Raw genomic sequence first — 23,298 nt, 5'->3', positions numbered from 1 at the left:
TGAACTTATTTGATGTCATCTTATTTCAAATATATATATAGAACTTTAACCTATAGCTATTTTAAAATAGTTTAATTACTCTCCATAGATATAATTTTAGGAGGAGAGAAGAGAGTAAGAGAGAGGATAGAGGCGAGATAGAGAGGGCTTATAGTGGGAGAGAGAGGATAGAGGTGAGATAGAGAGGGCATAGAGTGGGAGAGAGGTGAATTGTATATGTATATCGCTTAGATAATTGCATATTTTACATATATATTTGTACATATGGCAAGTGATATTGGGAGAGGAGGAGAGAGGCAAACGAGATAGGGAGAGGGAGGAGAGAGGCGAGCGAAATTGAGAGAGGGAGGAGAGTGGCGAGCGAGATTGAGAGAGAGGTGTGCGAGAGATGGCAGAGAGTAGGAGAGATGTGAATTATATATGTATATCGATTAGATAATTGTATATTATACATATGCGTTTGTATATATGGCAAACGAGATTGAGAGAGGGAGGAGAAGCGAGTGAGATAGAGAGAGGGAGGAGAAAGGCGAGTGAGAGAGGGAGAGGGAGGAGATAAGCGAGCAAGATAGGGCAGAGAGTGGGAGGAGGTGAATTATATATGTATATCGATTAGATAATTATATATTATACATATATATTTGTATATTATGATGAATTATACACATACAAACGGGATCAATTATACAAACTCGAAGTCTATTCATATAAATTAATGTATAATGTTAGTTACGAGTGATAATTGTAGCAAATTATAACTATAATAAGTAATTAAGTAGTATAAATTTACTTAACAACATAACTTTTTATATATTTTAATGATTTAATATATCCACAAACCGATAAACTTTAAAATCAAACTAACTCAATCCACGAGAGGACACAAGAAAGCTTAGAATGTACTTAACATATTTCTTTAAAACTATTTTTCTTATTTTTAATAATTAAATTTCATTTGACCAAGAACATTGAAAAACTTTACCTAAGAGTTGACCACTTTTAAGAGGGAAATCGGGTCGATAGGGTTTATTAGCGTGCGTTTATATTGTCAGTCCTTGTATTCACCATCGCCAAAATTTCCTTCTTCGACAACACAACAATATTCATATTCTTCTTTAGCTTCTATTAATGGATTCCAATGGCGTCGAAGCAGCTCGTATTCGCCAGGAAATCGATCACTTGAAGTCCGAAAAGAGAAACATAGAGCAACAAATTTCTGCTCTCGAAGCGCAGCTTAATCAACTTGAAGTCAATTCAAGTACAGTGTGTCCTCAGCCGCTTTCAAATGGAGATTTGAGCAATTCAAATGGTTTATCTCCCGATATGATTTACAGATACAGTCGGCACTTATTGCTTCCTTCATTTGGCGTTCAAGGTTCGGTTCAGTTCAATTTTGCAGTGAGGATAGTTAATTGACTTGAATAATTAACTATTTCTGTTTGATAATTGAGATTTATTGCTTGAAATAGGTCAGGCGAATCTATTGAAATCTTCAGTTTTGGTTATTGGAGCTGGAGGTTTAGGATCACCTGCTTTACTATATCTTGCTGCCTGTGGAGTTGGTTAGATATGTAACTGAATTCGTATATTTTGCTCTCGAATTCAGAATTTGAAGTTAGTCAATGGAGCCGTACATTGTAGTAACTATTTTTTTTTTTGAAAAGGAATTTTCGACTATGCAATGCTGTTAAGAATTACGTTTTTCGTATGGTATTTTGCAGGTCGAATAGGTATAGTTGATCATGATGTAGTGGAACTTAACAATCTTCAGAGGCAGGTAATTTTTTGATCAGTAGCTATGTGTTGTATGCACGGGCTATTGAATTTGATGCATGCTGTTTTTGTCAAGTGATCTTGAGATTTTTGCTGTTTCTGTTAGTAAGTTAATTGGCTATGGTGTTGACATTGTGCTCCAGATAATACACACTGAAGCATTTATTGGAAAGTCAAAAGTAGAGTCAGCTGCTGCTACTTGTCGCTCGTAAGTCGCAGATAGAGTAATGTTGTTTTGCATTGAACCTGCATTTAATGTTCTAATTTATTTGTTTGTTTGTTTTAGGATCAACTCTTCCACTCAGATTGTGGAGCATAGAGAAGCCTTCCGCACGTCCAATGCTTTGGAAATTGTGAGCAAGTATGGTTTAGTAACACCTATTTATATATGGCTGCATGATATATTTCCTATATGTATCTCTTTTGATGTTTTTTTGTTGGTTCAGTTTCCTCTTTTGCTTCCGTAGAGCGGTGATTTTGATATTTCTTTGCTTAATGATCTGTCTCAGATATGATGTGGTAGTTGATGCAACAGACAATGCTCCAAGCCGCTACATGATCAATGATTGCTGTGTTGTGCTTGGGAAGGTTAGCTGTTTCTTGTGATGTTATCTTTTTATACAAATTCTGCTGGTACTGTGATATTTACTGAAAGCTGGATACGGAAATGCTATAGACTATACAATTGCCTTCTTATGCAATAATGTTTCCTTCGATCTCTCGTGCTTAAGCTAACAGGAGGGTTTTTCATATAGCTATTACCCTCACTTTTAAGTAAATAAGCTAATGTTCTGGTATGATGTTTGTAACTGTGGTAGGGAATATTTTTGCCTGTACATACCGACAGTGATCTCATGATGCTAGTATGAAATTGGATTATGAGTTTCATTTGGATGTTGATCCATTTTCTGATAACTGGCTTACTTGTATTAACAGCCTCTTGTATCTGGAGCTGCTCTAGGACTAGAAGGGCAGGTACCATTCCTGACAGCATTCATCATTCATCATTCCCGGAGCTTTTGTGTGTCCCTAAAACTTCAAATTTATTCATAACTAACTCTATACTCCGAATGGTTTGTATAGCTGACGGTTTACAATTACAATGGAGGTCCATGCTATCGATGCCTATTTCCAACTCCTCCACCCACAAATGCTTGTCAGAGATGTGCTGATAGTGGTGTACTTGGAGTTGGTACGTTGTTCTTTTCTCAAAATAACCATCTAGTCTACTGTCCTTTTTCAACAAGTGTCTGGATTCCTTAGATTATCTCATATTTTATCTCTTATGTGAAATTTCCTTAGTTTTCCGAAACAAAGTTCTCACTATGGTTTGTGTATTTGTTAGTCTACTTATCTTGTTTATAATAATGGTAGAGCTTGGAGAGGAAAGAATTGATGCCATGTCAAACCTGGAATTTTTGGAAATGCAACTGTTTTCTGTGTATTATTTGTAGGGTTCAATTATGAAACATATGGTGTTGCCAGCGTGATATTACATTATATCCGTCCCTCAGTTTTAATTTTTCCATTCACTTCAGTTCCAGGTGTTATTGGATGTCTTCAAGCCTTAGAGGCCATAAAGGTTGCTAGCTTGGTTGGAGAACCACTCTCCGGAAGAATGCTTCTTTTGGATGCGCTGTCAGGCCGGTTCCGTAATGTGTGTTTGATATTCTAATTTCTCATACTTGCAGTCACTTTGTTCTTTATTCTTTCTGAGCAGAGGATATATTGCAGTCTTTTTTTGCATTCTGAAATAAGCAGTGAGCAAAAAATGAAATTAGGTAAAACTAAGGCGAGTTATAATAATAATTTTTTTGATAAATCCTTTTGGAATTAGACAATAAACTTTTAAATCGATAGTAGGATGTGAAAAAAAGTAAATTACAGGGCGGATGATATCTGCAATCGTTATTGAAAAAAATAAAAGATTTTTCGAAGTAGCTAGCCCACAAGTACTTGCAATACATGTGTTTTACATCTATTCTATACATGTCTTGTACTAGTAATTAACTAGGACTTCCACAATCTCTTGCACATGTATTAATTTATTTGGAATATCTTCTTTCAATATTTATTTATTTTCCCATGTTGCTCTATCTATCTTAGTTTTCTTTTGGCATTGTCAACATCTGAAATCATCATCTCTCTCACAAATTTAGGTCAAACTACGTGGAAGGTCATTGCAGTGCGAAGCTTGTGGAGATGATGCAGTACTGACAAGGCAGACATTTTCGGAGTTTGATTATGAAAAGTTTACTCAAACTCCATTATCCACGGTGCATTTCATTTTCACAACTTCTCAATTGTATTTAATACTGTATGCAAATGAGGACATAGCTTAGAACTCATCATCCCGTAACTCATGATGGTTTCAGGTTCCATTGAAGTTGAACTTTCTTTCAGCAGATGATCGAATTAGCACCAAAGAGTACAATGAGAAAGTGAGGAAAGGAGACGCACATATATTAGTGGATGTTCGACCAAGTCATCACTATAAGATTGTTTCACTTCCCAACTCTATGAACATACCTCTATCGACTTTGGAAGGTAGATTGCCTGAAATATCTGCTGCCTTGGAAAAAGAGGTAAATAAAGAGAATGGTTCAAATGCTTCTCTGTTTGTAATATGCAGAAGAGGCAATGATTCACAAGTTGCTGTTGAATTGCTTCACAAATTGGGTTTTACTTCAGCAAAGGATATAATAGGGGGCTTAGAGTCATGGACTCACAACGTGGATCCAAAGTTCCCTACCTACTAACTACATACCTATAAAATTGTCATTTATTCTTCTCTTAAATTTTTTTCCCCTTTAATCAAAAACTTAATTTATATTTCTGATTGAACTCTTATTATAGAGATTTTATTTAGTGTTAAACTCAATGATTGGTTCTCCTACTATTACCATGGGTGTTAATCTCCTTAGTATCACTAATATGCTGTATCAAAAAAAAAATTTGATGGGGTGTATAATATGTATATAATCTATGTATACCGTCTAGAGAATAAATCTTCCCAGCTATTTGTAAAGGTCCCTATATATAATTTTTTTAGCGACAGCGTCATTAATTCCTTTTTTTTAAGTGACTTTATGTGATATTTGAGTAAGGTTGAGTCACTTTGATACAATAAATTAAAAGTTAAGTGATCATATATGAAATCATCTGGAACTCATATATAACTACAATATATATATTAGATATCTACAGACACGAGCGCACACAGACGTATTTAAAACCAGCAAATACATATAATATCTGGCATGAATCTTTTCAACACTGATATATATGTAATGACATGCAAATTTTTACTGTCTACAAGGAAGTGACTAATTTAGACCAATTAGAAACCGGAGTTATCGATCCCAGAGGCTTTGGGGTACCCATCATACTCTGGTTTAATATTCAGAGTTGCACAAATAGCTCTAAATTTCAGTCTCAGGGAGTCGATAATATCGGTAGCAGACTCGTTCTCTGGGTCAGAGAACGGGTATTTATTGAGCAATTCATCCATCTGTTTGATGCTTTTCTGCACTCGAGATGAGAAGCAGGTTGGCTCTACTAAGATAGCAGCATCCCATACATCAACACAACCTTTGTAAAAACCCAATTCTTCGCCTACTTCAAAACCCTTTTTGAGTCCTACCTGTTTGCCTTCATCTTTACCAGAATTTAGGCCATCCGTATAGCCTACCGAGTAGCCTTCTTTGTAATGAATGTCCTCTAGATTCAATGATGAGTCAAAAATGTCCTCACTTGAAGTAACGGCCTGAGAACTCATCGATGCTTAACCAAAGATTGTTTGGAGAAGAAAACCTGAAACGGTGAGACGTTAGTTGTTAACTTCTACTTGACAGAAGGTAATTGAATCAAAACTTGACAAGACTCAACACAAAACCCTTCCAATTATAAAACAACCTAATAATTCAATCCAATATAGTTTGGTTGAATGGCCAAATTTTTCTAGCAAGATATACTGTTTGGATTGAAAAAGAAAAGCATTACTTTCCGAGCAAATTAAAAAAGGAATAACTTAGCAACTACCACTAAATCACTATATACATTAGAATAATATCAGAAGCAGAAAACCAAATAAGCAAATCAATAACACCCTCAATATTTAACAAAAAGAATAGGTTTTGGCAACGTTCAACCGAAAAAAATAAATCAGATGTCCACACAAGAGAGAAAAAATACTTTCTTTCTCAACAAGCTCTATATGTGAATACATTTCAGTGTCATTCTGAAGCAGCCTATGCAACGCACTGACTGGATCATTGACTTCTTTCCAAGCTCTCTGAATAATACTACTCATTACGAAACAGACCACAGAAATAAGAGAGAATGGAGTTGTGCTAGCCAAAGATACACAACAATGGTTGTTTCCTTGGTTGTATACAAACTCGATATAAGGATACAGAACGCTTGGATTAAATCACAAAATGTACCATGTATATAGCATTCTTTTTTCTTTTTTTGTAAATCATCATTCAAAACTTAATAAGAGCATGAAGCTTCATTCAAAACAAATCGCTACCTAAACTTTTAACTACTGGTGTTTGTTAGAATAGCATACTTCTACAATAAAACAAATTAAGAAGTCATCACAATCATATTGTGAACTTTGTTATGGTCTTAATTAGAAGTTAAAGTCATTAAAAAGTCAGTTTAATTAAGCCCTTAAGATATAAAAAGTTTAGACCTTTAAAAGGAATTGAGCTGAAAATCGAAGTTTTCTCACATTATAATCCTTCATTTATAAGAGAGCTTGAAACAATGTGAGAAAACTTCGGTTTTTAGCTCAATTCCCCTCTCTCAAAGACTAGCTTGCATTCATTTAAAATCAATCACTTCGTTTACTAACTTTTGAGGTAGAGTTAAGCCCAAGTTCCATTTTTCAAAACATGCATTACAAATATGTGAAAAAAGAATTTGCTTAAACATGATTACGGTCACATTAACACCTAGTTTGGATGGTTGTTACTCATTGTATTGTTAGTTTAAATTCAATATTTATGTTACTTAAAATTCTATTCATGTAATTGCATTGTTACCTTAATATTTTTTTAACTTTATCATTCAATAATTCAATTTTATTATTTACTCTACCTTTTTCATAGTAATTGTTAATTGCATTTTACCTTAGTATTTTTTTTAACTTTATTATTCAATAATTTAATTTTATTATTTACTCTACCTTTTTCATAGTAATCGTGCACCATACTTAGTTGAAATTCACGCATAACAATACAATCTATTCAAACATTATATTCCTCTCAAAATACGTAACAACCATTCAAACAAAGTGTGAGTATATTTTTCTCGCAAAAGGAAGCAGTGCGGACACAAATTCAGAATAAATTTGCAAAACCAAAATATACAACTTTATTGTAAAGTTAAATATCGGCTATGCTCACTTAACACAATGAAATTGTTTATGATGATTTTTTTTTTTATAATTCACAATTAACACAAATCAGAAAGAAAAAAAAATCATAAAAACAAAAAATAATCAAATACCGTATCTAGACTGGTCGCTGCCGCTAGCTGGCTGCTGCTGGTCGCGGCGGTCGCTGCTGGTGGTCGCGGCGGTCGGCGGGAAGTGCTGCGGTGCACTGCTAATTGCTGAAAAGTGGACAGCGGTGACCTAATTTTGTATTTTGTTTGCCTATAAGATTTGTTACTCCTATTTAATATTTAGTAATAATTAATATAATACTCATTTACATTATAATATAATGTATTTAAGTTAAATGGAAATACCAAAAAATACTAAAAATCTAATCAAAATACTGAAAATGCAAAAATATATCTCAAAAAATTGAATTAAAATCGAAAAGCTGAAACACTATAAAAGAAAATATACATATTAAATATCAAATCGAAATATTAAAAATACAAAATATATCTCAAAAAATCGAATTAAAATCGAAAAATTAAAATACTATAAAAAAAATATACATATTAAAATCAAATCGAAATATTGAAAATGCAAAAATATATATCAAAGTTCAAATTGAAACCGAAAAATTAAAATACTAAAAAATTAGTTTGATTTGATATTTTAATTTTTTGATATTTATGATTATTAATTTATTATATTTTCATAACTTTAATTAAGATAATTACTTAACCTAAACAAAAGGACAAAAAATAAAAGCAAGAAACTACTGCATTACCTTTTTCTCCTAAAAAGAGAGGGAATATTGCCTTATCAATAGTTATCCAATTAGAATTGAAATATTTTCTTTTTCACCTTTTAATTGACTTGTGTTTCTTTTTTGCCTTTCTTGCATGTTCTCTTGTCTCCTCATAAGACGTCGCGTACGTAGATTTTATTGTTATCTTTATAGGTAAAGAGATTATTTTTAATAAAATTTTAATTGATTTTAAAAAAAAATATTAAAGTATATAGTATATGTAAATTTTAATTTTATCTTGACAATTAAAAAGATTATTTTCGATAATCCTTAATCGACTCAAGAAAACATATTAAAGCATAGTGTACATAGATTTTGTTTTACATAAACTTTGATCGACTCAAGAAAAAATCATACTAAAGCAACTCCTTCCGTCTATTTTTATTTCTTATGTTATATTTTTCGAAAGTCAATTTAATTAATTTTTAAAATTAAATTATATCACATTAATTCGATATTATAAACCAAAAAAATTTAGATATTCAAAAATTATACGAAAATACTATACATTATAACTTTTTTCATATCGATATAATGAAAAAATATATTATAAAATGTTAGTCAAAATTTTTATAATTTAATTCTGAAAATGAAAAAAACAACAATTAATAGTAGACGGAGGGAGTATAAATATATGCCCAAATATGATTTTTTTTCAACTTGATTTTAAATACTAGAACTAAATATCACCTAACTATATACATGTTTCAAACACCTACTTGATAAGACTCTAAATATGATAAAGACAAGACCTATAATACCCTTTTTCACTCATTATTTTTTGTTTGTTATAAATATGAAGTTGGCCAGGCCCCTACATTAATATTACCCCTTGTATGTCAACCTCTATATAATATCAAAGCCATCTCCAATATCCTTCCAACACCATCACCAAGAGAGTCGGTATTAAGGTGTTCACGTGTTTGAATCTCACTAGAAATAATTTCTTTTTTATCATAAAGCACTTTTCATTTCTCAAAATTATCAATAACTTTTTCCATTCTACATGGACAAGATTATGAAATCCCAAATTTTAAAGCTTTTACTTATAGCTATACTTGTGCTAATTACTCCTCTAATATCTTCATCTCAAAGAACTCCTTATCTTTATTTCATAGTTAATCTTCTAATTATCTCATTAGGAGTTGATGCTGGCCTAATTACCTTTTTCTCAAAATCTCAAAATTATGATGACAAAAATAGTCCTCCTTCTCTTTCTCCTCAACAACAAAAAATTGTTCCTAAATTGATTGAAAAATGTGTTTGTGAGAAAATTGTTGGGGTCACAAAATTAGTTGTGAAGGATGAAGTGAAATTACAAAAATGTCCTTCCACACCAAGTTTGTTTTTTATTGGGAGTAGTGAGGATAGAAGTGAAGTAAAAGAGGAGGAAGAGGAGATTAGTGGGGAGGAGTTGTTTAATAAAGCTGAGATATTTATTGGTAATTTTTACAATCAATTGAAAATGCAAAGAGAAGCATCATTTGAATCATTGAAAAGAGTGAGATTTGCTTCTGATCTTGAGATTTGTGTTTAATTTAGAGGAGAAATAATTAGATTAGTCGGTACGAGAAAATTTGAATGTTCTTAATATCTTAAGTGGAATTCGAGCATATTTACAATCTCATCAATAGAATTACGTAGTTTTACTAGTGATATCTAAGCCTCAGGAGATAGGATATATGCAGACTCTCATTTCTATTTCTCTAAGGTAAAACAATTGTATTTAATTTATCAATCAAAAATAGAAGTTTTCAAAGCAGCATAGAAAGATTTAACTTAGAGGAGTATTCAAGCAATATTGTATTGTACATTGTACATTTATATAAAAGAAAAAGTTTTGGATTTAAATTAGTATTCAAGCAATATTGTATTGTACATTGTACATTTATATAAAAGAAAAAGTTTTGGATTTAGAATTTAAGAATTAGTTTGTAATTAATTTTTTTTTAATTGTATATCGTAATTTTGGGGAGTACCTAGCATATTATATATGTAGTCATGTATGTTTTTTGCACATTTTATGAGTTAAACCTGCTTTTTTTGGTCTAATTATATGGTGACAAGATTTTTTGACCCGTTTAATTTAAATCATATTATGTATCATTAGTTAAGAAGAAATTGTTCTTTAATCGAAATTTCATTCATATCAAGAATTTAAATTTGAAACCTTTACTTAAAGAGTCGAAAAATCTTATTCATTTCAAATCAAATTTTTACTTTGTAAACTCTGCTTCCTCCGAAGTGTGGTACAATATATGTTATGGGTCAATTGAGTTATATAACTGTTCTCAAAATTGTATTGACACTTTTGAAAGGTAAACTTATTCTTTATACCTTTTAATACTTTATTCGATATTCCACAATAGTAAAAGGAAAATATGCTTAACTTTATTCTAAAAAAATATACTTTTCAGAATATTATCCTTAGTAAAAGGAAAAAAATGCAATTTCTTTGAGATAATGAAATCTCAATTAGTGAGCTCTATGCATTCTTAAATAAAGAGGTTTAACTATTTTCGTCTTGTATCGAACACGATCAAAGTCAAATATATGATGAATAGAAGGAAAGAAAATTATCGATCTTCGTATTGGGAATAGCAAGAAGATATGCTGGCTAATAATATATTTATGTCTTTTTTCGATTTGTCCCCATAACAAGCTTTCTATTGAATTTTCAAACTTTATGAGCAACTAGTATTTGTATTTTATTCTGTGATGATAGAAACATAACATCGTCAGCATTGTTAAGGATCTATTTGTACTTATTAATATTGGAATTTAGTACTTTGGACTTATATTTATTTGCATTAGTAAGTGATTTCTTGACACACTATCACATTCAAGCAAAACGGTGGCAAAATTCTGACTCCGCCCCTAATCACAATAACATATTTCCCAATAAATTATGGAAAAAAGTAAATCATATTATTAGATTAATTATAAAATAATTGTATGTAATTGTTCATAAATGTATAGCAAATAACCTGAAAAGTAGCGGATCTAGATCATAAGCTTTTGTTACGTGGCTTGTATATATAGTAAAGAATTCACTAAATATTTATAAATATTGATGATTATGAACCTAATTGTCGCTATATTATTTTGAGATAGTTATGAAAAACATAAATTTTAAAATTTAAATTCGGCTCCAAAATAATATTCTTTACGTTATCCATTTGTATTAGTTAGTTCCTTCACAAATATTATTTTTGTCGTGGTAAGTAAAAAGTTGAAGCACTTTTCCTTCTTGCTATATTTTTATATGTGTGGTGACCATACAAAAGAGTGATAATATTGTTTTTTCTCTTTAAAAAAAACTTCAAATTCTTTTTGTCGATTTTGGTCTACGAAGAAATATTATTTTTTTAAAAAATAAAAAATCCTATCTATCTATTCGTATCTAAGCTCGATTAAATTTGGGTTCGTGTATTGCAAGGCTCATTTCTAAGGGCAATACTTCCAACAGAATATTTTGCAGTTCCTCTCGAATTCGAAATCTCTGATTAAGAATAGAGTAATCTCAATCATACCACCACAACCTATCTTGTTACGAAGTCAGTGCTTACTCAGCTCAATCGTCTCCTTATCTCTATTCTTTTATATGCCCTTTTTTCATATATGTCTATTGTTTGTACGACTCTTATTGATACTAAAAGCCAGTCAACCACTCTTAGCACTCTTTTGTAGAAGAGTTTTAATTGTATGCCCTAACAATATAAAAGATATTTATAAAGAAAATTGAGATTTGAAATTTATAAATTCTAGCAATTCTTTGCTTGCCACTGAATCGTTAAAGCATTTATGTTATTAAGTTCACAGCTTATAAATGTACATAACAACATACATGATATGAGCTAAAGCTATTGATTTCTACCGAAAGAAAATGATAGTAACAAATATTATATATCACAAGTTAATATACAATACTAGTTTAAATTTTTATATGGACTGCAAATTCAGCTCCAAATAGAAGTGGAGTGAAATTAGATAGCATTATGGGTACCTAAAAGCAAAGAATGCAAGTATTTAGCCTTAATATTATAAATATATGACAATATATGAAGACGTAACATGCAAAATTAAATAAAACTGTCGGAGATCCCAGCAATGGTATACAAGAGTTGACTGTTAAAGGACAAACACATCTACAAGGTAAATGTGTGATTATACAAGATTGGACATAATTAGAAATGGTTACAATATAGAATAATATATGAGAATGTTGCATGAAAATCTTTTGATTCCGATGTAAAACTCAGGAAGTATGCCCTTCTCTTAGAGGCGTTTGTATATCTTGAACCGATAACTTTATACCCACAGGCAACAATGTTTACAAAACATGACTCAACATCCAATGCAAAATTGAAGTTCTCATCAATTTGAATGCTCTTATATACACTGGCAACTTTAAAGGTATCAGAGCTTACTCGTCAATGTGTTTGTGTATCCTAAAGCAGTGATGGTTTTCCTTGAGGCTTGAAATCTTAATCTGGCAGATGCTTTTGAGCCCCATGACAAGCCAATTTTTTTCTCGTCCAAGTGTCATTGCTCAGGAGAAGAGACTATCCAGATGCTGAAGGCAAAAGTTCATGATAACTGACTAGCCAAAAGCCGGCGCTCAAGAATCACAGAAACTCACCTCGGAAAGGCCACAATATTGATCAGTATAGGGCAATGTAGAACCTATTAGAGATTAGAAAACAGCCTAAATAAGCTATAAAAGCTTAATAGATGAGCACAAAGGTGCTTCAATGCATGTTTTGTATCCGAGTCACACTGACACATAGTGTAAACGTACCTTTCCTTTTGTGTCATCATATGAGGCACTTTGATTACTAGAGTGATCATGCTCTTAGAATTCGGGTCAACTTGTAGACCTGCATGAGTTGAACCAATTAATCAAGCATTCGTCGGTCATGGGCTGATGATAAATGAATTTAAAAAAATCAAACCTGAGCACTTCTACTTGGCAGAGGCACTTCCAAGCAAAATCTCATTCCATCAGCTCTGAAATGGAAATGTTAAGACATGAATTATATAGAAGTTTAATACAGATATCATGTAAAAAAGAACATTGGAATTCATCTTCCTAGAAGAAGTAGAGGACTTAAAGTAAGCGACTAATTATGAGTCATGTAAAAACAAGTGAAAAAGGAAAGCAAGTGATTGGTTACCTTCTACTAATGGTTCTTTGAATATTCTGATCGTGGCCAAGTAGCCCTCTACCACCATACTTCTTTTCATCTGTATTTAATGTGACCTATAAAAGTTGACCAAACAATAGCGTAAGAAATAGCCAGTAAAGTTACAAAATCCATAGATCCAGTACTAAAATGATACGTTGACTGTGTTCCTCGATATATGTACTATTCTCTGAATTTCAAGTTATAGCTAGAGACTTGAGAAAATACATAGGTCATGTAAACAATAATATGCCAACTGTGTTTCTCATAAATGATACAGCATTTTAGGACCACAAGTTTCAAATGTTAATGGCATAATGGCATGTTATAAGACTATAAGTTCCAAGAGTCATACTCCTTTCTTTCTCGAAGTCCGTGCCTAGTTAAATATGTTTTACATAAATTGAAATGGACGGAGTAATACTCTTCTTCATGTTCATGCGGGACTGAGAGAGAGATTGAATTAGGGTTATTCTGTTAATTTACTACAGAGGCAGGCTAGAAGTAGGGATAGAAACAATAGCTACATAAATCTTTTCAACTTGCATACACATTCCAAGTTGATGATCCTTTTTACACACTTCACCGCATGTTTATGTGGGAGTGAGAGATGAATATAGAAGAACTTTAGACAGGCATTCAGCAATAAAAGGATAAAATGAGACTTACTTGATACTCTCCAGCTTCTTCAACACCTATAATGTATCTTTCATATGAATTGACAGGATGAAAGTTGAACACAAAGAGATTGGGACCTCTCAAGTAAGATATCACCTGTTCCAAAAATAATTTCACTCTTTATATTCAAGAAATAAATGTTTGCCATAGAAACTAGCTATATTGATAATGTTAGCACACAAGCAACTGTTATGATGTCCCCCCCCCCCCCCAAAGGGTCACAGACAACTAACCCCAATATCAAATAAAAGAGAGAAGGCGTTTGTACCATGGTAGTATCATTGACATGGTGAATGTTGGCAAGACCTCTGGACAGAATTCTCCCATTTTTATCCAAGTGCATCATATCCTGAAAACGAAAAAGAAGTCATAACTCTCTTCTTTCTGTTTCCCTTTGGTTGCAGAACTACTATTCCAATTTACAGCATAGCGAAAGAAAGAGATGCATAACATATGCCTATGACTAAATCAAACACAAGCTATCTCATCAACCAACTAAAAAGAAAAAAATAATGGTTACGGAGAGGTGGTAAATACAATTCAAGTATGAAATAAAACAATAAAGACAGGAGTAGCACATGAACCTCATTTACTAAAGCATAACTATGTGAGCTACCTTTATTGACCATACAGTATATTGTTTCCACATAATATCAGAAAAGGTTGCTATGGCGTGTGGAAGCCCAACTATATATACCCCTTGATGGAAAATAAGGGAAGAAAGCAATATGTGGTTTCCAACAAAATATCTACTAAAGACTACACTGTTTTTTTCAGCACAGAATATCAGAACGAGTACCCAGAATATCAAAAGAGGGTTGATGTGATGTGTGGAAGCCAAACGATCTTTACTCCTTGATGGAAAAAAAGGAGTAAAAGCAACATCTAATATCAAGCATAACATATATATATAAAAAAAAAGTACACTCAAAGGGCAGATCAATTTAGTGACGGTCATTTACTAGTGCGCAACAACTAGGCCTACCTTGCATTGCTCGTATGGTGTATTTTCACCACACAGTATCAGAAAGACATTATCAGGATTAATAGAAAATCAACAATGATGTATGAAAATGGAACAAATATACAACAGTCGTATAAGGAGATTCTACACACACACCACGTGTGTGTATATACATAAGTATATTTAAAGAGAGGCAGCAGAGCGCATTTTGCATAATTAGAAGTTTGGAGGTCACCTTATCAAATGAGAACAATTGATAATGTACATCATCTTCCAACAGATCCCAGCGACGGTTAGCCAGTGAAAAGGAGAAATTGTTGCTTGACATTGGAAACTCTACTCTCTGTTGCAGGAAAGAGGTCATTTGGTATTAAATCTACTGTAGTATAGTTGTAAACATCCACAAATCATATATGCAGAAAGTAACTACTCACCTTTGGGTGCCCAAATTCATTGCCCATGAAGTTGAGGTATGCATGACCACCAATTGTAGATGTAATTAATCTGATCATCTATTTAATACAAGAGGATCCAACCATAATTAGACAAGCCCAAATGCATGGGAATATCACAGAACAAGCAGGTAACTGATCTAAAATTCTACTGAAAAGAGGGAAATAGACTGGTGGATCCTTAAGACAAATTCGTTCCCTTGTGTAAGGAATTTATCTGAAGGAATAATCTATTAATCAGAAAATCAATGAAAGCAGATTCATCAGCTGAACCATTTTCCCAGAAGAAGAAAATATTTAAAGGCTAGTTCCTTCTTGAAGCACATACAAGTTTCACCTGAATGCCCCTACTTATTGACTGCAACCTCAAGAACGACGACAACCGTACAGAGGTTAATTTGACCTCAAATAAGAGGTAAACATTGGGAAAAAAGGCAGTCTGGTGCTCAAAGCATCCTGCTTTAGCATGGTCCAGTGATTACCAAAATAGAGGGAGCCAATATATTTAAGAGACGAGGGAAGGGTGGATGTTCATAAGATTCAGACCTGATCAACCAAGAAATGTCAAGTAGTTGCCCTTGTGTAACAACAGCCTCTAGCTAGTACCAGATATTCACCTTCTACATGAAGTGTAAAGTGTAAACCACAAGTAAAGAAATTACCTTGTGTAATGAGCAGCCTCTAAGCAATGACTCTTGTGATATGGAAGATTTGCCCAAGGAGTTACCAATCAGTATTTCTGCGAAGGAACGACCTCCAGAAATGGACTAAAAGAGAAGGGAGAATTACAACCAGTCAAATAATGTAAGATTGTCAAATCAGACCTTTACAATATGAAAGAAAAGTAAGGAAAAGGGAAGGAAACTCATAAATACACGACAATAAAAAAAGTGTAGCTACCTGGTTGTGATTTTCTGCATACAAAAGCATTTTATCAGTATTTTGTCTGTCGCCCACTAATGTGCTAACAATCTGAAATAAGTCAACCATATAAATACCACCAACTACCATAGCATTAGATGTTCGAAAGGAGAAAAATCCTGTAAGCCAATGACGCAAGGTTCAACCTTACTCATGCACCATTCATGATCAGGAGTATTTTCAAGTAATGCAAGCCACATCTCTGAGGCAGAAAGATTGGCAAAATAATCAAAGCCCAGTCCACCTTGAGAAGTTGGATCGCAGAGTCCAGGATACAGAGTTGCCTATGTAACAGAAAGAAATCTTAATCAAATGACAGTTGGGGGTCTGCAGAAATTAGAAATGTAGGGTTTGTAATGCAGGATCAGTGATACACAGAATGTAATTCAAGGATTAATAATGAAAATATTGTAATTTAACGATTACATGCTATTGGATATTTGATTGTATTAAAATTTATTATATAATATATTTTTTCAAATATGTTTTTTATTTTTTAAAATAAAAAATATTAATTACTGCATGAAGGTTTATTCTTTTCATTTTGTTCTAATCCATGTATTACTAACCACTGCATTCTTATTCCACATTTTATCCCACATATATATAAAATAATATATAGATTCCACATAACTTATGTGAGTATTAGTTATGCACAAAGGAAAATTTGAAACCAAACATGTAACAGATTATGCTAAGTTTTACGTGGGACAAAAAAATCAAACCAAACATTGTACCAAAACAATGTTGAGTTTTATCTGGAGATTATTTCTCCATTACTCCAAAGTCCAACCAAAAGTAACCCAAAGGTCTCAAACTACAAGGTGCATGTGAATAGCAAGGAAATCTGACATATATAGTAGTACAAGACTAAGAAATAAACTTGCACAAGAAGAAGAAATCCTATTTTCGAGAGATATCTAAAAGTATCATAAGGTATACTCAGCAGAACTAAGTCCAATAAAAAGGATTTGCACTTCCTCGAAAGCATCCAAGGAAAGCGATGAACAATTCAAGAGAATTGAAATAGTTCACTTACATCCTCAGCAATCGTGATCACATTAGGATGAAGAGCATGTAGTACTTCATTTGCTAATATGAGGTACAATAAGGCCTCCTTGTCAACATATTGGTTACAGTATCTGCAACAACAAAAGTTTTAGATTGTCGAAGAAAGACCAACCAACAGAAAGATAGATGCTCATAATTTTCCAATGTTTAACATACATTCTAGTCACATAGTTTTCAAATTTGAGGTCCTTCTAGCTTTGTTTTTTAATCCGCATTACAATCTCTAGCACTTCCTAATCAAGATAGATACCAAAATTCAGTTAAAAGACTGCAAATATGTGAATCTTAAATACGTATCATTGGTGAACAATGTGTAAACATTTTTAATAAGTAAATAACGCATGAACAATTAACATGACACAAGTGTACTTTTGATGCTTACTCATCCATGTCACCAGTAAATGAAGCAAATCCATTATGCGTATACAACATGGACGAGAGCGAATGAAAATGGAAGCCATCGACATGATATTCCTCCACCCACCTGAAAAATACCATTGTATAAGCAACATGTTAAGAAAATAGTTTCTTGCACGATCATGTCTGTTAGGTGAGAGCATTTCGTTTCAAAAAGATGTTTGTTCTCATACAGAAATCGCTCACGCTGATGCATCAACCGTGTGAACGTGGATCTATGAGACTTGACTAAGAAGAAAACATACATACTGCCAACTGCCAATTGGCTAGTAATGGCCCTCTCAAGCTCATACCCTGATATCTTTTCTCTAAACCAGCAACAAAGGGCTGGCATTACTGAAGTTTGGAGCAATCAGGTATGGAGTTTAAGTTATAGGCTGAGATTTGGACAGATTTGCTGAGTTCCTAAACATCATCAATCAGCTCATTGGAACTTCTCAACCTCAAGACAGGTTGGGGTGGATAACACAGGCATTTTTTCAGTCAAAACAGCTTATCACAGTTTTAACCTTGATAACAAGCTGACCTTCTTATGGCCTTGGAAGCAATGTTGGAGAGCTGAGATCACATACAAGGTGGCTTGATTTGTTTGGCTGGTAGTCGAGAAAGCTTGTTTGACACAGGACAGGCTACAGAAGGGGAATACAGCTTTGCTTTATTTGCCACTCATTTGGAAAGTATACACAACTTTGGGACGTCTTCCTTGCTATGATTGGTTTGAGGTGGTCAGTGTCAATGACCTTGACATGCTTTCCAGCTGGAACAAGGTGAAGCACAAAAGCTAAAAAAGAAGATGGAATATGATCCCAGGCTGCATATGGTGGACAATCTGGAGGGAAAGAAATCTTAGATGTTTTGCAGGAAAGAGAGACTCAATCCAGAAGATAAAGCTAAATTGTATTTTGCTTTTTAATTTTTGGTGTAAACAAACGTACATAGGTGACACTGAGGCCCTAATGCAAGTTTTAGAGCCTCTGTAGTGCAATATAATTTTTGCCTAGCTTAGTGTTTGTTCACACTCTGTAATTATGGCTTCACAGTCTCTTTTAATTTTAATACAAGTTGTTGCCATCTCAAGAAAAAAACATCAACAAGGCGATGACACTCTAACAGACTTACTGTTGACAAACAGGTTCACATCCACTAGGTTGGTAGATGAATTCTTAGCTTACAAATTTTCTTCACAAGGTGCCAAATCTCTCGTCTCTGCTTACTTAAAGCAAAATTTTCTTTCTTCTTTTTCCTTTCTACCAGGGGGCTGGGGGCAATGGAGCTTCTTTGAGAGGAGTGGTTCCTGTTCTAGCTTCATGTTACACGAATGAGGATCATTGAATTCAGAACATGTGAAAGGGATGGAGAGGACAATTGTCTACAATTTCACTTTGATAAACAAAATGGGCTTCATCTGGGAAAGAGCCAAGAGGACGCATGCCAGTGAGCAGAAGCAATTTAGAATTTTACCAAGAGTGAATCTACTCTGATACATTGTGAAATTGAGGGAGGACTTATTTTGTATTTCCCACTTGATACAAATGAACTACAACATATACATATAGGTGTAAAGTACAATAAATTATAGCATGAACTTAATAATTAAACGATAGTGGTGCATTTATTGCACAGCCAGCAACATTTATCAGGTGCCAAACCTTCGACTTCAAACAAAACTTAAAACTAGCAATGAAACTGAGAGAATAGCATGCATAGGATGGAAACCATATAACAATAAACTCACCAGTTCAGATTTGAAAGAAGAAAGTGCAGGACATCAAGATCTCCATATTTGAACATCCGTGTGCCCCAGAATTTGTGGTGTCCACGTTTACCTTGTTATGCGGTAAATACAGAACTCAGGATCCAAAAGGAAATCATATGATATAAAAGTACTGAAAACATTTAATCAGATACAGTTCTTTTACCAAGTTACTGAAGAGAACTCCACCTAATTAGAACTTCCATCAACATAGAAAAAATGCAACAAAAATAGTATATTAGATTTACTAGTACAATAACAGTGAATATGGTGTCTGACTTGCTTCAAGTTAGAATTCTCTCCAAACCTGATAATCCTCTCTTGTTATGTTCTCTCCTGACCAAGCTTGATATGAAGTTTATATTTTTATGGCCATATACAATAGAAGTACTTGTTGTTTGCATTAAATATATAGAGTATTTTGCATAAATATATAAAACGGTAAATGAGGAAAACAAATTAGAAAAGGAACAAGGTTAACCTTTCATGGAATATTCCACTACCTCCCATTTGTGCTTATACATTTTGTATATGACAATAATTTACTTTATTATTAAGGTAAGTTGAAAAACAAACATAAGCACGTGTAGCAGGTGTAGGCCTAGCCAGCAGTCATTTTTGTTGTGTAATACTAGTAGTTCCAAGTTAGATACTAGTATAACAGCAATGTAAGCAAATTGGTTGACGAATCCCAAAACTATATGTCACAAATGACACATGCATCAGGGAGCACAGTGTGATTTTGTAATGTAACAAATGAAAATTAATCAGGGAGTGAAGTGCTTCTAAACATTCTCTTGAAGACTATACCGGTGTGGAAATAGCAATCATTTGTTCCATCAAAAAGAGATAAGCCAACCATTTCATCTGCTGCTGCATAAGAGTGCACAATCTCCAAAAAGACAAGCAGTCCAAGCCCTACAAAACAGAACACGGTTAGTAAAACCAATACGGGTAAAGAGAAATCATAACAAGGAATTGTATCACAATGCTATCCAAAATGTTCATAAATGTAATATGATAATGTCTATAATTATTACAAGCACTCACAGGTTAAAGGCAAGAAGAAGCATAACCTGGAGACTGGAGAGGGTCTTGAAAAATCTTTTCTTAATTTGAAAAACCCAAGTTGACATGTTGTATCTTGCATCTTTCTTTTTCGTTTTCTTTTTTAAAGAAGGAATGCTGTGTCTGAAACACCAGTATTCGCCTTTAAAAAAAAGGAATTTAAAGCTATCAACATGGCTTTTAGATGTTTCTTGGAATAGTTTGAAGGAGACATGTCTTAGAATAATTTTAAGGCTCACAAGATAGCATCCTCTAGTTGACAGGACTATTCTGTCAATACATGTCATTACCAAAAATTATAAAATATGTTCACACTTCACAAGGCTCCTGCTTTGCTTGGCAAGTAAACACTGTTTTGTGCTTCCAACGAAGCAAGTGTTGGAAGGTGGGTAGGTTCTGAAGAAGAGAAAGGCCTTAGCTTATGGCAACTAGCTGCAAGGACTTGATAGGATAAAGCTCGTTCAATTCTTTTTATTCAGGTTGAGCAATCTGCAGACAGCGGCATAAATGTTTAGGTTTATTGGATTATCCAGTAATGAATAAACATCCTCTAAGTTCAAGAATCCAAATGGAATGCATAAGCAAATATAGCTTCCAAATGAACCTGACAGAAAGTTAATGTGAACAAATTGCTGGGGTGAAGGCCGTTGGAGAAATATACAAGAGACTTAAAATACCATCCCTCAAGCCATTTGGTGGACTATTTGGCTTGAAAGAAATGATAGAATTATGAAGGCCGTGGGAGAAAATTACACAAGTCTAAAACAAAGATGTCTTATTTTGCTTGCTTTTTGGTGCAACCTGGTTTACATGTTCATGCAATTTTAGATACAATCAGGGATCTGCATAATCTGTAGTTATGTTTTCTTGGACTGGCTTTGCTTGTGATTGGACATGCGAATTCAAGTCATGATTTTTGGACATGCGATTTGGGATCATGATTTGAAATCATGACTTCATATCCCAAATTCTCAAAAAAAGAAACACTTGGGATTCCAACTCATGATTTCAATTTTTTTTTCATACCCATAAGTTCATATTTTGTAAAAAGAAAACCAGCATTTTAAATTTTGCAAAAAAGATTCATGCTCGGCATGAAGATATTGACTGTACCATGTGAAAGAATTATATTAAAGAATAGCTAGCTATCAGAAAATGACACCTTTATCACAACCATAGAAAATATGGTTATCAGAAAATTAAAAGGAAAGAGAAAGCAAATAATATGCAATTTAAGTAGTCACTAACAGCATAGCAGGACGTAAACCATATTTGCCCAGGTCAAAACGTCAAGGATTACCGTGTGCTTCATCAACCAAGCGCTTGAAGTCATCCGGTGTGCCATAACGGCTACTAACAGCATAAAAATTGGTCACCTGTATAGGAAAAAGATGGTGAAATCATATCGATGGTGAGGAAGAAGCTATAAATCATCCTAATCAAAAAGAAACTATAGATCACAAAGGCTGAGCATGTTCCAAATCTATACAAAAAGGTTATAAGTAGTTGCCCAATACACTATCCTAATATCTAAAAAGAGTGGGGGGGAAAATGAAGATGCAATATTTCAAATGTATAACCGGACAATTGGTCAACTAAAATTGTTCAACTTACACTGTGATCATGCAGGAATCATGAATTTACAATCTGTCAATTTTACCAGACTCGAAAATTGATTTTTGAAAAAAAGTCAGATTATATTATGCATCTGGTATATTTCATATAGTAATTGAATACAGGGGCATTATCGCCTGTCACCAAGTTCAAGCCTTGTTGACCATGTAATAAACCCCAAAGTAAGTAAGGTGAAAGTCTAATTACATGGCTCACCTTTTTACAGTAGGAAGCACAAAAGTCCAATTTTGAGAATGTATCATATGTAGCTTTCAGAGATAGAAAATTGAGGAGAAACTAATTCTAACTCACTCTATATCCAACAGTGAAATAATCCTTGTGCTCAACAACTCCAATAATTTGTATTGCATTGTATCCAGCTTCTTTTACATGCGGAAGGACCTGGAATGACAAAAGAAATATTAAATGAAGTCAACTTGCAAATAGAAAAAAGGATAAGTGGTAAAAATTCTTTATCCATACAAATGTAAAAACATAAAAGAAAAGAAAAACAACCTTTCAGCATAATACAGAAATGTTTATGATAAAACAGGCCTTTATTTTTAAATGATATGGATCAAGTTCAGATAGAACAACCTAAACCAAAGACTGGAAGACAATCATATTTCTACTTAACAAGAATTCGAAGAGTGAAAGTTAAAAAGTTTTGATGTCAACACAAATTGTAAGACAAAGTACAATGTAGTCACCTTGCTAATAAAATCACTGAAAGAGGAAATTTTTGGTTCCTGGCCAGAGATGCCAACATGACATTCATATATGCGCAAAGACTTAGGCTTGACCGGTAGCTTGTGTTTCCATTTATAAGCATATTCAGGAGGTGGTTCCCAATGGACTGCTAATGCTTGCATCCCGTCTGCATCTGCAAATGAGTAAAGGAGTTCAGCAACATCAAGAGAAGGACTACAGTAGCTAAGGAAATAAGAAATGAAACCAACAGCAGTGATATGATTGTGTACTGCATATCAATTTAGAATTATCTACTCATGCATATCAATTTAGAATTATCTACTGCAACATCGAGATTCATGCACTTTCAGACAGACGCAGATTACGATTTGTTGTGTAGGAAGGGGAAGGAAAAACAGAAAACATGTGCTTGTCATTCGTGTTGTGCTTTCAGGCCATAGTTGTGGCGCTATTTCCAATTCTCGACTTTAATATCTCTCTCTCTCTCCCCCCC

The 23,298-nt window shown here is 33.5% G+C and overlaps 3 protein-coding genes across 5 annotated transcripts in view; 1 reads left to right on the top strand and 2 right to left on the bottom strand.

Annotated features, from left to right (window-relative positions):
- Nucleotides 1-1,027: 1,027 nt before the first annotated feature.
- Nucleotides 1,028-4,675, top strand: LOC107024162 (adenylyltransferase and sulfurtransferase MOCS3). The gene is made up of 11 exons (XM_015225074.2): nucleotides 1,028-1,375; nucleotides 1,470-1,562; nucleotides 1,722-1,777; nucleotides 1,917-1,981; nucleotides 2,060-2,134; nucleotides 2,283-2,361; nucleotides 2,710-2,748; nucleotides 2,857-2,965; nucleotides 3,312-3,430; nucleotides 3,933-4,049; nucleotides 4,149-4,675. The coding sequence occupies exons 1-11, from the start codon at nucleotides 1,129-1,131 to the stop codon at nucleotides 4,530-4,532; spliced, it is 1,383 nt and encodes a 460-aa protein (XP_015080560.1). The 5' UTR covers nucleotides 1,028-1,128; the 3' UTR covers nucleotides 4,533-4,675.
- A 267-nt stretch (nucleotides 4,676-4,942) lies between these two features.
- LOC107024538 (protein LTO1 homolog) lies at nucleotides 4,943-7,452 on the bottom strand. Its single transcript, XM_015225529.2, has 2 exons — nucleotides 7,291-7,452; nucleotides 4,943-5,586 (listed from the first exon to the last, which is right to left on the bottom strand). The coding sequence occupies exon 2, from the start codon at nucleotides 5,549-5,551 to the stop codon at nucleotides 5,114-5,116; it is 438 nt and encodes a 145-aa protein (XP_015081015.1). The 5' UTR covers nucleotides 5,552-5,586; nucleotides 7,291-7,452; the 3' UTR covers nucleotides 4,943-5,113.
- A 4,369-nt stretch (nucleotides 7,453-11,821) lies between these two features.
- Nucleotides 11,822-23,298, bottom strand: part of LOC107026437 (1,4-alpha-glucan-branching enzyme 3, chloroplastic/amyloplastic) — a 15,640-nt gene continuing 4,163 nt past the window's right edge. For 2 of the 3 annotated variants that reach the window (XM_015227400.2, XM_015227401.2), the window contains 18 exons: nucleotides 22,805-22,977; nucleotides 22,407-22,496; nucleotides 21,781-21,856; nucleotides 20,223-20,330; nucleotides 19,395-19,485; nucleotides 17,625-17,726; nucleotides 17,211-17,313; nucleotides 16,318-16,455; nucleotides 16,151-16,222; nucleotides 15,913-16,017; nucleotides 15,233-15,310; nucleotides 15,034-15,141; nucleotides 14,103-14,183; nucleotides 13,826-13,930; nucleotides 13,148-13,233; nucleotides 12,926-12,980; nucleotides 12,772-12,850; nucleotides 12,033-12,656 (listed from right to left, as the gene is read on the bottom strand). In XM_015227400.2, coding sequence (XP_015082886.1) covers nucleotides 12,818-12,850; nucleotides 12,926-12,980; nucleotides 13,148-13,233; nucleotides 13,826-13,930; nucleotides 14,103-14,183; nucleotides 15,034-15,141; nucleotides 15,233-15,310; nucleotides 15,913-16,017; nucleotides 16,151-16,222; nucleotides 16,318-16,455; nucleotides 17,211-17,313; nucleotides 17,625-17,726; nucleotides 19,395-19,485; nucleotides 20,223-20,330; nucleotides 21,781-21,856; nucleotides 22,407-22,496; nucleotides 22,805-22,977 — 1,604 coding nt within the window. In that variant the 3' untranslated portion in view covers nucleotides 12,033-12,656; nucleotides 12,772-12,817. Of the gene's footprint in view, nucleotides 11,977-12,032; nucleotides 12,657-12,771; nucleotides 12,851-12,925; nucleotides 12,981-13,147; nucleotides 13,234-13,825; nucleotides 13,931-14,102; nucleotides 14,184-15,033; nucleotides 15,142-15,232; nucleotides 15,311-15,912; nucleotides 16,018-16,150; nucleotides 16,223-16,317; nucleotides 16,456-17,210; nucleotides 17,314-17,624; nucleotides 17,727-19,394; nucleotides 19,486-20,222; nucleotides 20,331-21,780; nucleotides 21,857-22,406; nucleotides 22,497-22,804; nucleotides 22,978-23,298 lie in introns of those variants that run through there. The other variant, XR_001457572.2, reaches the window with a different exon arrangement.

This window comes from Solanum pennellii, chromosome 7, assembly GCF_001406875.1.
Source record: "Solanum pennellii chromosome 7, SPENNV200".
NCBI classification, from domain to species: domain Eukaryota; kingdom Viridiplantae; phylum Streptophyta; class Magnoliopsida; order Solanales; family Solanaceae; genus Solanum; species Solanum pennellii.
The sequence above is the reverse complement of the archived record's forward strand: the minus strand, read 5'-3'. Positions and strand labels throughout refer to the sequence as shown.